The 15,341-nt window shown below is 40.6% G+C and overlaps 1 protein-coding gene across 1 annotated transcript in view; it reads left to right on the forward strand.

Moving 5' to 3' along the window:
- The window catches only part of Ptprt (protein tyrosine phosphatase receptor type T), a 1,080,054-nt gene that overhangs the window by 367,170 nt on the left and 697,543 nt on the right, over positions 1–15,341 (forward strand). Inside the window, exons 3-4 of the mRNA XM_051187222.1 lie at positions 3,552–3,823; positions 14,221–14,302. Coding sequence (XP_051043179.1) covers positions 3,552–3,823; positions 14,221–14,302 — 354 coding nt within the window. The remainder of the gene's footprint in view (positions 1–3,551; positions 3,824–14,220; positions 14,303–15,341) is intronic.

The following is a 15,341-nucleotide window of genomic DNA, read 5'->3' on the forward strand; positions in this document are numbered from 1 at the left end:
CCTTTAATAAAGGAGCTTCAGAGAGATAGATAGTGGGGGTCTTCCCAAGGAGCCCAAATAATGACACTGCTGTAGAAAGAGAAACCTCCAAATTCCATTGGCTTCATAACCCAATTATAGTGTATTTCTTCTAAAGAATCTCTTTGTGTTCAAAACGAGGCTCCCAACAGGTGGTTGACCTGCAATATAGTCATGGCCACTCAGGCTCCTTCCCTGTTGTGCAGTCCTCTCCTGGATTCATGAAATCCTGAGTTTTCAATGTGCTTGGGAGAAAAGAAGGAACCAGTTACTCCCACATTTTCAGATGTGTGCATTATCAGTTGAGGCTCTTGATAGAAATGTAGGTGCAGACTGAACAGGTGTGCAGGGCTCTGAGAGTCTCAATGTCTTCTGAGTTCTTGAGTGATACTGAGGCTGTGAATGAAGGACCATCTGTGAGGAAGAGAAGATAACAAAGGATGAATGTAAGCATGAGAGGGAGTCAGTTATTAAGGACAAAGCATGAAATAGGTGCATAGCATAATCAGACTTCTTTGAAACCGAGTTCTGTATCCCCTTGAATGGTGTTTCTGTGTCCAGAGTTGTATGAGGCTATACTAAATAGGATAAATGCACCTCTTCTGTAGGCTTGCTCAGCTACTGAAGCTCAGATGAATGGAAATTGTGACATGAACTGTTGGAAGGACCCTTTCCTGAATTTCTCTGCTGTGGAAGTATAAGAAACTATGGGTACATGTGTAATGGTGTAGTAAATGAAATAGAAGCCATCATGTAACCTGGGATGGAGAGAGTTCGGCATATTTCACTTCTCAGGCTGCCTCTCCTCCTGGGATGCATGGCTGCTCAATGGCAAAGACAGCCTACTACTCTTTGTGAAGCTTGTGGGCAAGGATGCCACCAGGAGCCTGTGTGTAGACTAGCAAGGGCAGGTATGGAGGTTGACTGAGTCTCCTCTCTCTGGGCCTCACTTCCCCTTTCCATGATTTATTTCTTGCTAGCTCATTGGGGGTTTTTGATAATTAGATAACATCTGTAAATAGGGAAACATCTTTCCATTTAGCCTCAGTTATTGTCAGGACATCAAGGAGGATTCTCTACACTATTGACAACACTTGTTCCACTCTGGCTGGATAGTAACCCAAGAGCTGGGTGAATTTTCTGATTGATAAATTATTGAAAATATGACCACACTTTTCTCTGTCATTGTTATTTGGCTTCCTTGTTAAGTTTTAGGGTTTTTTTCTTTATTTTGTTTGTTTAATATGAGCTCATTTTAATGCCCCCAGCCATCTTCACTGAAGAATAGCTCTTCCCCTAGGAAACTGGATTGAATTAAGGATGGATTGCAGAGTATCTAGTTTCTTTCCCTCTTTTTTTTTTCTCGGATGTGGTAGTGCTTGAAGCTTAATTTTTCTTAAAGACTGCTATTTTCTTTAATCCAGCTTTGTAGGCAATTGTATAAAGGTTTTAAATATAATCTTTCTTCTGTGTCTACTTGTAAATTTGTTCAGAACCTGGGAGACAAGGTGTAAATGTTTTTTTTTTCCATCTAAAACCTCAACAAGATATGGATGGTCCAGTCCTTATTACCTTGCAGCCCTTAGTCTCTCTGGTATCAAGGTGGGTGAGGGGACTTATGGCTACTGAAGTGGCTCGTTTTGCCTGGTGATAAGGGGTAATAAGATTTCATTCAGAATGAAGATTTTAGTGGTCACAAGAAAAGTTCAAAGCAATTCTGTTTTTCTAACTAGAAAACATTTATCCCAGCATTACTGGAGTTTATCTACTGTGTTTTATGATGTATTTTATTCAGGAGAATCATAAGACTTTTAAGTTGCAGAGTTCAGCCTTCCTGCTCAATTGTGAAATTCCCTTTGATAGTCCAGTTGGTGCAGGCTTTGAGGAACCACCTGCAGTGACTCACTTTGTCTCTGGGCAGTTGGTTCCATCTTGCACAAATTTCACTTGTTATAAAAGTCAGTTGCATAATGAGTTGAGATGTGCCTCCTCATAGTGATGGATCTGAATCTTGTTCATGGGAGGCTTTATCAATTAGCCAGTGTCACAGCAATGTTGTATTAACACTCAGGAGGAAAGCAGTGGCAAACAACAGTGAGCATTGATTCTTATGTTCACTGATCTGTGCATTGATTGCAGATTGACTGATGTAGGTTAGATATGTTGACTACATGGCTATGCCTCTTGCTTTCATGTGGTGGGGCTTGGCTCTTTACACATGGATTGCCTGTATATGTTAATTCTTGATCCCAAGGCAATTGGGACATCAGCTTCTTACCACCAAAAAATGCAGTTCCAGAAGACAAACTTAGCTAGAACAGCACCTGTTATGAGCAGTTTCCCACCAGCCTGGTCCCACAGCTGTGTCAGCCCCAAATAACACACAGATACTCCATTAGTTATAAAGCTATTGGCTGATTACTAACATTTCATATTGGCTAGCTCTGTCTTAAATATTAACCCATAATCACTAATACATGTATTTCTACATGGTCTTCTTGTATTGAGAACAGATTTCGTGTCCTCACTTCCCGAGATCACATGGCCACTCTACTACATTTCCCAGAATCCCCCACCTCTCCAATTCCCACCTATTTTTGCTTTCCTATAGGCCAACAGTGCTTTATTCATTAACCAATAGGAGAAAACATATTTACAGAATGACATCTGCCATCAGGCACCTTTTAACATCTGTGTGGCTTCTATTAGTAAGTCACAAAATGGAGCCCTGTTTCATGAGCTAGCCTCTGGTTCTACTGAAAGAACTGTAAAGCCAAGGCCAAAGGACCTGGATCCAGAGAGGGGTATAAAACAGGAGACATTTTTATTTGTCACAGTAGCTGGAAAGAGGCTCCCTCAGGTGTATGGCATAGCCGTTTGTATGCTTAGAAAGCAGTTATATGTTCTACCAATAGATACCTACAGCTAATATGAGTCTCTAAGTGCTTATAGTGCCACTTACTTTGCATTTCTTATCAAGCATCTTATAGTTGGATCTCACACTTTTGTGGGTATACTTCTTCCTAGGATATGATATGCTCTGTTTGTATATTGTCTCCCTTAACATGGAGTTTCCAATGCTGAGTGCAGAACTCTAGACGGAGCTTGTCCATACATGGGACCTCCAATATTGTAGAGGTTATGCTTCATCTGGAATAAGCCCCAGTTTATGTGAGGCTATTTCTCATCCCATTTCACTTGTAGAGACTGGGGTTGACTCCCTTTTTGGGTTTTTAATCCCCTGCTTCCTTCAAGTTCCTTCATTTAGTGATAAACAATCTACTGGGTAGAAATTCTTCCTGTATGGGACCATCCTTCTCCTCTTTCTTCCAATACCACCATGAGGAGGGATTGTAGCCTCAGTTATGGAATTCCTCCTCAGACTCTGAGTCTGAGGTTGGCTTCCTCAGGGTCAACCTAACCTGTCACCCAAAGGGACTTCATTTCTAACCTCCCTACTAGGTACCATATATGGGTGTGACAAGTTTTCAGAAGGATGTTTTCTCTTTGTTTTTGTTTACTACCCACTCTAGGTTCCTTCATGATGGTGAACAGCTCTGGAAGGGCCTCAGGTCAGAAAGCGCATCTTCTTCTGCCAACCCTGAAGGAGAATGACACCCACTGCATTGACTTCCATTACTACTTCTCCAGCCGAGATCGCTCCAGCCCAGGAGCCTTGAATGTCTACGTGAAGGTGAATGGTGGTCCCCAAGGCAACCCTGTTTGGAACGTGTCTGGGGTTGTCACCGAGGGCTGGGTGAAAGCAGAGCTTGCCATCAGCACCTTCTGGCCTCATTTCTACCAGGTATGACACTTAACCTTGATCTCTTTCTGGAAGGTAGCAATGACATTTCTTTACACCCCTCGCCTTTCCTAGAGTTAAATGTCTAGAAAGGACCTTATTTTTTACTCATTCCACTCACATTGAAGAGGCTTCTCCAGGGATGCAGAGGTGACCCAGCATAACCCCCACCTTCATGGAGGTCATCAGGAGGGGACCAATGTGTAGATAAGCAGAGCAAGCATAGTAGAGTTCATGTGGAGGAATGGTGATACTAGACTGGAGTAACATAGACTCTAGAGCCTCTTATAAACTAACAACTGGATTCCACACATGAAAAGGTTGAGGTCTGAAGAGATAAGCTGACTAGTCAGGTAGAGACTATTTGGTTGTAGGGGCAATGGCATAGTGTCTAAGAAGAGGAGACAGCTAGGCCCAATTTGGAAGGTTGAGTTATACTGGAAAGGGGAGGCAAGACATTTGCGATATCTGGGAAAGTGGATCATGCATGAGACAAAGCATGAGAGATTTTGAGGAATTTGGAAACTACAGTCTCTTTCTTTTTGGTTTGGTTTTCTTACTATTGTTAGTTTTGAATAGTTCTCCTCCCCTCTCCTGCCCTTTTTGGGATAGGGTCTTTCACTGTAGCCCAGACTATCCTGGAACTCACAATGCATCCCTGGTTTGGCCTCAGCCTCCCAAGTGCTAGAATTTTGGAAGAATGTAATCATGCCCAACAGAAACTAAGTTCTTTAATGATGTCTTACAGAAGAGATATACAGGAAAACGAACTTGCAGAGCATGTAGGTCATGGGAACTTGAAGGTCAGGCTAGAAAGCATTCCTGGAGCAATGATTCATAAGCTACCAGTTGGAAAGGAAGGCCCACTTTCTCCTAATTCACTGTGAACCAACATTTTTTTTTTATAAGCCACACTTAACTATATCATTGCAAAGCCAAATTGTTGCATCTGCTTTGAACCCCATTCTTACTTGTCCTACTTGTCTCACTCTGAATGGAGACAGATGATACAGACACACACCATTCCACACAGTGTTTACAGGTATTCAACTGCAGACAGATGAAAGTCAAAATAATTGAGAAATTTTCTTTTAAAAACATCATTAGTTCAAATTTCCATATCATGGAATCAACCTGTGTTTAAGTATTCAATCTAGTGCCTTTTCTAAGTAAAGCTACTGTATTCTGCATTTATTACTAGCAACCATTTTTAGAAATTTTCCTTTAGCCAACAAGATCCCTTTTACCTAGTCTCAGTTCTCATTGTCATGGATGAAAGTTTTCAAGTAATAAAGTGCCATAGATCTGTACTTTGGAGACATATTCTAATGTCTGTAGCAGAAGATAGACCCATAGGTGGCACATAAGTGGCCAGAGTTTCTTAGATGGCCCTGAGTTCCACACCCAGTTTTATAGTTATTTCAGTCCATCTGCAATAGGGACATCTTTCTCTACCCAGCTTGCTTATTTACATTAATGAGGCAGTTTCAGTCCTATTTCTTCTTTGCTTTGACAACTAAAAATCAGAATTTAATATTCAATTGCTTTCAACACTTAGCCTAGATTTTCGCCACATCTATTTCCCATTTTATCTTCAGTGGGTTGTGATTTGTTTTTAGAATGATTGCATTGTCCTCTGTTAGGCATTTCCTGTAATTCCTCTAGAATTAGAGGGGAGAGAATGATGGTAATTGTGATGGTGATGCTGAGAGGATGATGATGATGATAATGGTGATGCTGACAGGATGGTGATGATGATGGTGATGGTGATGATACCTACCGTTTATTGAGTGCTCATGTTACAGGCACAGCACAAAATATCCTTTCAGAAATGCAGAGGTGAGTCAGGCAGAGCCTGGCCTTGTGATAATGAGTGTGGACTCTATTCATTTTGCATCAGGTAAAGCACCTACTCCCTCTGTGAGAGCAGTAATGTTTTACCAAGAAAAGTGGCTAAAAAGAGAATATAATGGTTCTAACATGTGTATTATTAACACTGGGACTTTTTCTTGTAGATGTTTTGAGAAAGGTGCTTTTGGCCTCATTAGTTCTTCAGCTTTTCTCCTCTTGCAAAGACATTTTTAAGTAGTACCAGCTTCACAATCTTGATCTGGAATTCACAGTGTCAGATATGTTTCATAGTTCACAGTCTTTGTAGTTTACAAGGTTATAACATTTGCATTTACTGTGTGCTTTGTAAGTAACACCCATTATAGGCTCCTCATGGCACACCAGAGGCAAGTGAACAGATATCCTGACCATAAAATCTGTGCGCATTCCCAAGGTGTGGTATAAATTAAGGCTAAATATTACGTCTGACCAGCTCAGCTTAGTTATTATGACCAGTTTACATTATAAAATACCCATGTGACATGGCTTGCTTGAGCACATGCCAGGTGTCTAGGTTGCCTTTGGGGTGTAGCCCCTTGTTTTGTACCTGCGTATTTTCATGGATGAAATGAGTTCTTTTTGATATCTTGTAATGAACTGAAACAAGTTGTTTTGTGAGATGATTTTTGATGAAAGTAAAATGGTCCAGGGTTTGGGAAACTATATGTTGTCTCTATTTAGGAAGTATAGCCAGCCAAGTAGGGCTCTAGGGAGCCAGAAAGAACTCTGTATATTGGTATTTAAATTACTGTCTGCTATAGAAGTTTGACCTTGACCTGCTTTAGCATGTGACTGTCTTAACATAGAAGTTATATTCTAGGGAGTGGTAACCCAGCTTCCTGGTTTGAGATAGTCTTGGATTACTCTTCTGGTCTTGGAAAATTATTGAGCATCATGGGGACTATTTAGATTGCTAAGTTACACAGTGTCTATGTCCATAGAGATTTAGTGCACTGTGTTGGCACAAGTGGTTTTGGCTTATCCCTCTTTTTAACCAGACAGAAAATGTTTTAGTTTGGTGGGCCTTAAATAAGTGTCTGTTGTCATTACCCAACTCTGCTATTGTGCCATGAAAGCAGACATTCACAATATGTAAACTAATAGATGTAGCTGGTGCAATAAGTTTTATGTGTAGCAATGGCTGATGGCCCAGTTTTTATTTCCAGACCTTGGTTTGCTAAAGTCTGATATGGATGGGACTGAGAGATATATCACAAAGTTTAAGAGCACATAGCAAAGCATTGACAAATCTCAGGCCACAACTGAAATTCCTGGTCTCTCGAATGTCCCCACTGTACCACTGAGTATAAACATCTGTTATCTCCATACACTCATGAATACTCCCACTGAGGCCTGAGGTTTCAATCAGACAACATTTTTTAGAGCCTGCTGTGAGTAGATGCAGGATAGGGTGATGGGTTGAAGTCTACTAAACAGGACAATTGACCCAGAAAAGGGGCTGGCCCTCAATTTGCCATGCTCTTTGATGGAGATTGAAAAAGAAAGGAGATTTGATCCCCCTGGAACTGTGGTAGGCCTATTTCTGTATCCCATTTATTTGTACAGAAGCTTCAATCTTTTAACATAAGGGGAATTATTGGTAAATCAGATTTCCCATAAACCTGCCCATGTTCTCCATCTCTGAGCTCTGTGTCCTCTGTTTTGAGGAAGCATTTTGTCTATTCTAGGAATCTGCTGCTCTTTAACTGTGTGATGTCACTTGTGTCCTCTCATCTGTATTATAGGGTCCCAATTGTCTCACATGTAAGTTAAAAAGAGGAATAGGTCCCAGGATGGGTCCCTCTGGAAGTTAAAGTAATCACTTATGGAGGGGCATGTCAGGCTTGAAATGATTGGAAGGAGGAAGGAAGATAAATAGAAGGGAAGGAATGGAAGGGAGGAGGCCATCATTGAAGATCAACACTGCATTGTTTGGGTTGTGTTCTGTGGCCTCTGTGCCTTTTCTTAGGTAAGTAGCCTTACCAAGAGACTTTGAAACAATTTCTATCGTCCGTCCTAGCATTCCCTTTGCTCTGAGCTTTGTGAGGACAAATCACTCATGTGTTGAAAGCAGCATTGTGAAAAAAAAGCACATGTCACTCCTGTGCACACTCAGCCATTTGTGGGCATTCACATGGCGATAAGCACAGCTGAGCACACATAGAACCCCCAGAATTCCTGTGTCTGCCCAGATTTGAAGATGTGAATGCTCACATCATGGATAGGATAATGAGAAAGGGGATCCCACAAGAGATTCAAGAAGGGAACAAAACACGCGTTGAAATTCTCCAGACTCTGAGCTCCTGTCCTGTGAACTGGGTCAAGTTCGGTTTTCAGCATAGCTGGGCTTTGAACCATATGGGTTTGTGTATTCATTTATTAAAGTCATATTTCACAGTCCTAAAATTGACTTTAGCTCTGTAATAAACAAAGATGTCATCTTTCATATTATTGGACTTTTGAATGCTGAGCCTTCAGCAGGGCCCAGGTGAGAAAAATCCCTTTGCAGCCCATACCCCTCACCCCATTTTGCCTGCCTCCCCCGAAAGAAAGCTGATTTAATATCTGTGAAGCCCTGTGCTTCTAGTCTGTGCCTCTTTCCAGGTGGTATCAATTTGATCTCATATTTTAGTGGCTCTGACCTTTTCTGCCCCAATATTAGGGGGAAAAGTAACACTGTTACTAATTTTTCAGCCACCTACCTTCTCTTCTCTCCATTTCCTGTCTAAGTAAAATGGCCTTTTACTCAGCACTGAAATGTGCTCCATAGACCCTTGAAATGCAGGACTCATCTGATGTTGCCGTGTGTCTCCTCTGAGCTCAGGATCTTCTTGGAATCTGGCACATTAGGTTTAGTATGGATGGTGACAATTTAGGAGGTTTTGTCACCACAGCATGCCCTGTCTCCCATGCTTTGAGTCCCACCCTATCTCCTGTCGCACACACCATCTTTATTACGAGGCAAATGCCCTCATCCTCTAATGTCGTCTGTGAGCTGGAGTGGGAAATAATGTCCCTTGGTTCTACAGTGCTCTAAGCAATCTTCTCCATAATGCCTGCAGAGAACTCTTCCTGAGAGGGACTCTGACAAGCTAACACTTTTATCTTTTAAAAAATGTTTGTAGCACTTTGAAACTTTTGCTGTGTATTCTGCAGAAGGAATACAGAAGATTATAGAGAAACCCTGGGTCTCTTAAGCTATGACCTGATGTTCACATCCTTCCCCAAACACATACATCATGATTATTATTATTATTATTTTAGTTTAGTGTAATCCTCTCAGTCTTTGTTGGGAGTTCCTTCCAGGCTTTGACTCTGCATGGAGGCAGGTTTGAATTGCTCTGTGTAAGCTCCCTCCCCATGCCTGATCAGGAAGTCTCCAGCAGGACTTTAGGCCCAACCTAGCTCTAGTTCACAGTAGGTTCCATGAAGCAGCCTTGATGCTGAGGAATGTCCTTCACAGAGCTTGAGATACTTGTATCAGGCCTTTCACTATGATCTTTGCATGCGGGGTCCTTGTGTCTATGCATGTCTTTTGCCCTTCATTATTCCAACAGTCCATGCTCCCTTCCTTCCTGCTCCTTGGAGACGTCCACATCTAGAGTACTCTCAGGACATCTCCACTCATGTCTTCCTCCATCACTTCTCTCATTTTCATGACCAAAGATGACCATTATATCTCTGTTCACAGCTCCTGGGTGGGCCTTTCTTTCTAGAGCATATTAACATCCTCCTTTGTGGTGTCTGTCCTTAGAAAATGGCTCTGGCTAAGACCTAGCCAGTGAGAAGCACATCCCATCCCATTGCTGCGTGGTGGGGCAGTCATTGCCAACCAAGGCAACAGGCATCTTTTGAATCAACTCTGAACAATTTCTATGACATTTAAGAAATTTTTACTTGCCAGGTGTTGTTGTTGGTGCACGCCTTTAATCCCAGCACTTGGGAGGCAGAGTCAAATGAATCTTTGTGAATTTGAGGCCAGCTTGGTCTCTAGGACAGGCTCCAAAGCAATACAGAGAAACCCTGTCTCAAAAATAAAACAAAACAAAACAACAACAACAGAAAGAAAGAACAAAGGAAAGAAAGAAATTTGTATTCAGAGATGATTTTCATTCTTATTTTATTTTTGGTGATTTTCCTATTGAAATGCCTTGCCAGTGTTTTATTAGGGGAAAGAGAGATTTTTTTTCCAGTTCTCTTATTGCCTGTCAATAATTCTTTTGAACTCTCCAAAAAAAAAGATATGCGCTTTTTTTTATTTGCCATATATATCGCATGTCTTGTTCTCAGGTTGACATTTGACTTTTGATATTTTTTTAGACTCTGGTTAATGTAAGAAAGGTACTATCACATCATAGTTTTTAATATTCATGTATAACTTTTAAGAACTTGATTTTTAAAATTGTTACTATCTTCTAGTTTTAGAAAATTTGGGTACAAAAAAATGTATAAAACCAAACCTATACCTATTTTATTCATTAGGAGACTTATTGGTATTATACTATGATCTAGCTTATGATTTCTTTACAAATCCATGAGCATTTGAACAGAAATTTTGCTTTCTGAACATATTAATTAACACACTTACGAAAGAATATATTTGTTGTATTGATTCTTGTATTTGATTGAGCTATTTGATTGACCTAGAAATAGGTCAAAGTCTTTAGATTCTGTGTTCTTCCCCCCCCCCCTTATCATCATTTTACTTTCAAGTTTCTTGTCTTGATGGAGTGTAGACGCAAATTTTAGTGGTCAGTTTAGTCTATTTGATGGTTTATATTTTTCAGTTTGGTTAAAAATCTACTTTGAAATAATCCCATTATTTTTTTTTGTAACAACTGTTTTCTGTTCACTTGCATTTTCCTTATTGTGTCTTTGTTCCACTCATTATTTGTAAGGTTACTAAGTCATTTTGCTTTGTGGTGTTTATCTTACAGCCTACAATTAGACTTTGATTATTTAGACAGTCTGGTTGTTTTCCTCTATTTTAACCCATTTATAGTTATTGTCAAAACAGAAACATTTCTCTTGTATTTGTCATTTTTTATTTCACAGTGTGAATGGTTTTCTGCTATTTCTTTTGAAATATATTTGCTTTATATACTCTATTTTCTTTTTATTTTTATGGGCTTTACTTTGGTTTTTCTATTGAACTACTTCAACTCTCTCTCTCTCTCTCTCTCTCTCTCTCTCTCTCTCTCACACACACACACACACACATACACACACACACACACACACACACATAGACACCTGGTTCTTCATAGAAAGATTTCTCCTTATGTAGAATGAAAGAAAAATCATTCTTTTATCTCTGAACACTTTGTCAAGATCATACACAATTCCCTGTGTTAATTCTCTCTGAAGGATTGTACTGTTTTAGGAAAACACTTTTTGATAGTGGTCATTATTCAGAAGCAACTGTGTTGTTGTATGTCTGTCACTCCCCCCCCCCCCATCATTTAACAGAACTCTTAGATTTTACTGATCTTACCACCAAGGAAACTACCTTTTCACATCCATTGCCACCTTCTCTTCCTGATCTCTTAGTATAATCATGAGAGCTCCAGGCCCACTGAGAGCAGTAATCTTTAAATCTACTAGCCTTGGTAACCCTGTTTCCTTGAGAGTTATCATATTGATCTCATCACCTGGCTTATTGTTTGACCACCAGCTGTGTACTAGGAAAAGGACAGGGGGTTCATTTCAGAACTCATCATTATGGCAGATATGAAAAACAATTACAGGCTGAATTAAACACTGACACCTGACTGGCTTTGACTCATAAATGGCTGCTTCCTATGATCTGTCTAATGAAAGAGATGAAAAAGCAGGGGCATATCTGAGAACTTCTTCTAAGGTAGGATCAGAAAGAAACTGAAGCTAAGGGAGGAGGTTGAAGTAGAAACCCATATAGATGCTCAGCTCTCTAGCTATGGTGAGTGGGAAGGTTATAGCACTGAACTTTAGAAGGGATGGCCCATTAGATGGTAAGGTATAATGCTGGGGAAATATTCTCAGAACTGTTACATACAGATTACATGTGAGGAAACTTTATGCTATGTAGAAATTCAGAGTTGTGAGCTGATTAGATGATGCTAGTTGATGCTCTGGTGATAGACATGGGACGCACAGCAGGCCTTGGCATTCCAGTGAGTTGGTAATGGCTGAAGGGTGAGGGTGCAAAGTCAATTGGATGATGAATAGAGGAGTCACTGTCTAAAAAGGGATGGAGAATAAGGAGTGCCTATAAACTTAAGACAGGATGGTCTCATATATATGAGAGCAATCAAATGCGAAGAATTCTTGAGCCCAGGTAGAGATCAGGAAAGAGACAATCTGTGAATACTGACAATTGCAGAAGCATGGTAAAGAAATAATAATAATTATAGTAGACATTCATTGAGAATGCTGTTTGCCCAAAATACTCTATAGGATACTAATGTTCCCCACTTGAAAAGTTATCTAACAAGGTAAATACTGCAATTATTAAACACAGACACTATGGCTCAAAATGGGGAGCTCTTCTTCTTTTTTATATAATTATTTATTTATTTATTTTATGTATATGGATATTTTGTCTACATGTACCAGAAGAAGGCATCAACTCTAATGGAACTACAGTTATAGAAGGTTGTTATCCACCATATGATTACTAGGAACTGAACTCAGTATTTCTGGAAGAGCAGCCTAGGCTTGTACCTGCTGAGCCATCTTTCTAGACCCACAATTTTCCTTCTGAAAATAAGAGAGAGATTTGGGGAAGTTTCATCAGATTTAGTAATTAAAATACTAGTCTGTCCAAAAGAAAAAAAAAACAGTCTTGAGAGAATACTGGAATACTGGCTGGGAGTTTGGATTTTTATACTTACCATTTTGTGATAGAAATAGCTTTATTAAACTACTAAGAATGAAACACAAAAGCCCACAGATAAGAAATTTCTACAAAGAGTTTTTTTCAGACAAGGAAAAGCTAAAACCACTTATATATGTTAAGACCAGCAGGAAAGAGGGGGAGTCTGGAAATACAGAGGAGCAAATTAAGCCAAGAAGAGCCAAGATTCTGGAAACTTCAGCAAGGATCAGCCAGGTTCAAGGGTATGGACTTAACTTGCTGAGATTATGGTTGGTGGGAAGGAAACATAGGTTTGTGGGTAAGAAGTGAGAAGTCAGTCACTCCCTGATATTCTCCAAGCTCTATGGCTTCTAGGATTGGGCAAGAGGATGATGAAAGGAGAATGTGGGATAGGGTTTGTGGATAGAGAAGCAAGGTCCACAATCAGCTTGACAAGGTTAAAAAAGAGGTGTGAAGAATCACACTGGGGATTGGCCACCATGGTAGGAGGAGCCTGGGCTTGGTGAGAATATAGGTGAATGGGTAGACTCTAGGGACATAGAGATCCAGGAACTGTGTGAGTCTGAGGAACAGATGAAAGAATAGTGAGTTGGGAGAGGGTTGTAAGGTAAGAGTCTGACAGAGAATTGCAAAGTGTCACGTCCAAGTTTGAGACTGTAGCTGATGTCATTGGGAGAGTGTGAATTAGTACTGTGAAAAGTTCTGGCCATGGGGCTCACTTAGATACTCATGTATTCATTTTTCCTCAGTGAAGAGAAAGGGAAAGCAAGGAAAGCTTAACTATCAAATCCTGTGGAACTTAAAAAAAAAAAAAAAAGGTTTGGTAGGAGTCAGAGTAAAGTTCTGCTTCCTTCCACTCACAGATACACTCAGGTAGATTGCTGCTAGTTTCTAAGAGGAGTGATGAAGACATACAGAAGCATTAGGAAATGGCTCAGCCTGCAAAGTGCTTGTGTAACACAAGGACTTGATTTTGATCCCTAGCAACCCCTATAAAAATAAGGCAGGGTTTTAAGATCACATTCTTATAGTCCCAGTGCAGGGAAGGTATAGACAGGCAACAGAGAGTTGCAAGCCAAGTGAGTGACCCCATCTCAAAAAAATAACAAAATAAAATAAACCCCGAGGAAGACAATAAATAGAGGTTGACCTCTGGCCACCAAACACATATACAAATATACACGTTTACACACACACACACACACACACACTCAGAAAGTCCAAGCTGACTATCAAGTCACATCAGGACCAATTCTTCTTGGCTTATACTGGCTTCCAAGACAATAAGGAAATTTGGATATTCATAAGTAGCTCCTTGTGTAATTCATTTGGAACCACAATGAGGGAGGTACTGATGGGGACCCAGGGTCTTGTAAAAATTGTTTGTGGTTGTGGCTAAGTGTTGTTTTTGAAATCCATTAAAAAATGTTCCATATGGCTGGCTTATATTGCTGGTCACCAGAAAGAAGACTTTTTGCCTTGTTTGGAAACCCAAGTCAACTGGCAGCATGATCCACTCTCCTAATGTGATGCATTGTTGGCTGGTTCTGGTGGGAAGCTGATGCAGAACGGAACTGGGGGCTATGCAGCAGCTTCGTCAGGTGAATGCGGACAACTGCTTCTGTGAAACTGACATCAGCCCTGTGTATTGCAGGTGATATTTGAATCCGTCTCTTTGAAGGGTCATCCTGGTTACATCGCTGTGGACGAGGTCCGGGTCCTTGCTCATCCATGCAGTAAGTCTATCCATTTCTCCTAACACATCCTTTCTCCGTGACAGACTGGGTAGTCACAAGGATGCCATGCCCCTGTTCATTCAGCTCATAGCCCTCTCACTTGCAGTCTTCTAATCCTTCAAAACTGCTTACATACCCAATGCAACAAGTCCTGAATACATCCATACTTTTGCTGGCTCATTCACCAGGCAGCTCCTCCAGGAGTTTGCAGAGACTGGCAAAACAATTCGTCTGAATCTCTCTCCATTGTTAAGGGAGTCTAACGTCCTGATTGTTTATTAGTGGGATTCAGACCACTGAAGTGGAAGAATTAGAGGCCTTTGGATAGAATCTTCTATAGTTGTCAATTTTTAGAAACAAAACAAAACGAAAAAGAACAGCATTAAGCATGAAGCAAATTAGCATACTCTTCACCCATAAGGAAAAGGACCCCAGAGCTATTAATTCTTTACAAATACTTTTAAACACACTTCTCAACACTGTGTAGGTGTAGGGCAAATTACCATGGTTAGTACCCATGGTACAGTGTCAAGAGTCCTCAGTGGCATGCCACTCCTGGACGTTCCCCTCTTTGCAGTATTTAGTCAATGACGTTTGAATGTGCCTTAGCAAGGAGCCACACAACTCCTGTACAGCCAAGTCCTGGGTACAGGCAGTTGTACAGGTATTATACCTTACAGGTATATGGTTGGATGATTATAGTCTGGGGATGCCTAGGGATCATGGAAGCCTCTGTCAGAGTTCTCTCTCTCTCTCTCTCTCTCTCTCTCTCTCTCTCTCTCTCTCTCTCTCTCGATGTAGGCACCTACTATTATAAATAGTCCTCTTAAGACAAACAAACTAGTTTTATAAAGAAAAGGGGTTTATTAGCTCACAGCATTGGCATAGGCTCCAGGTTGGTGATATCTTTGTAGCTTTTAAAATCTGGAAGCAGAGCAGAACATCATATGACAACAAAAAGGGCATGCAAACCCAGATGTCAAATCTCTATCTACTTTTTCTAGCACCAGGAGTGGATTATTAGTGCTCCACTATGAAG

This window comes from Phodopus roborovskii, unplaced genomic scaffold, assembly GCF_943737965.1.
Source record: "Phodopus roborovskii unplaced genomic scaffold, PHOROB, whole genome shotgun sequence".
NCBI classification, from domain to species: Eukaryota; Metazoa; Chordata; class Mammalia; order Rodentia; family Cricetidae; genus Phodopus; species Phodopus roborovskii.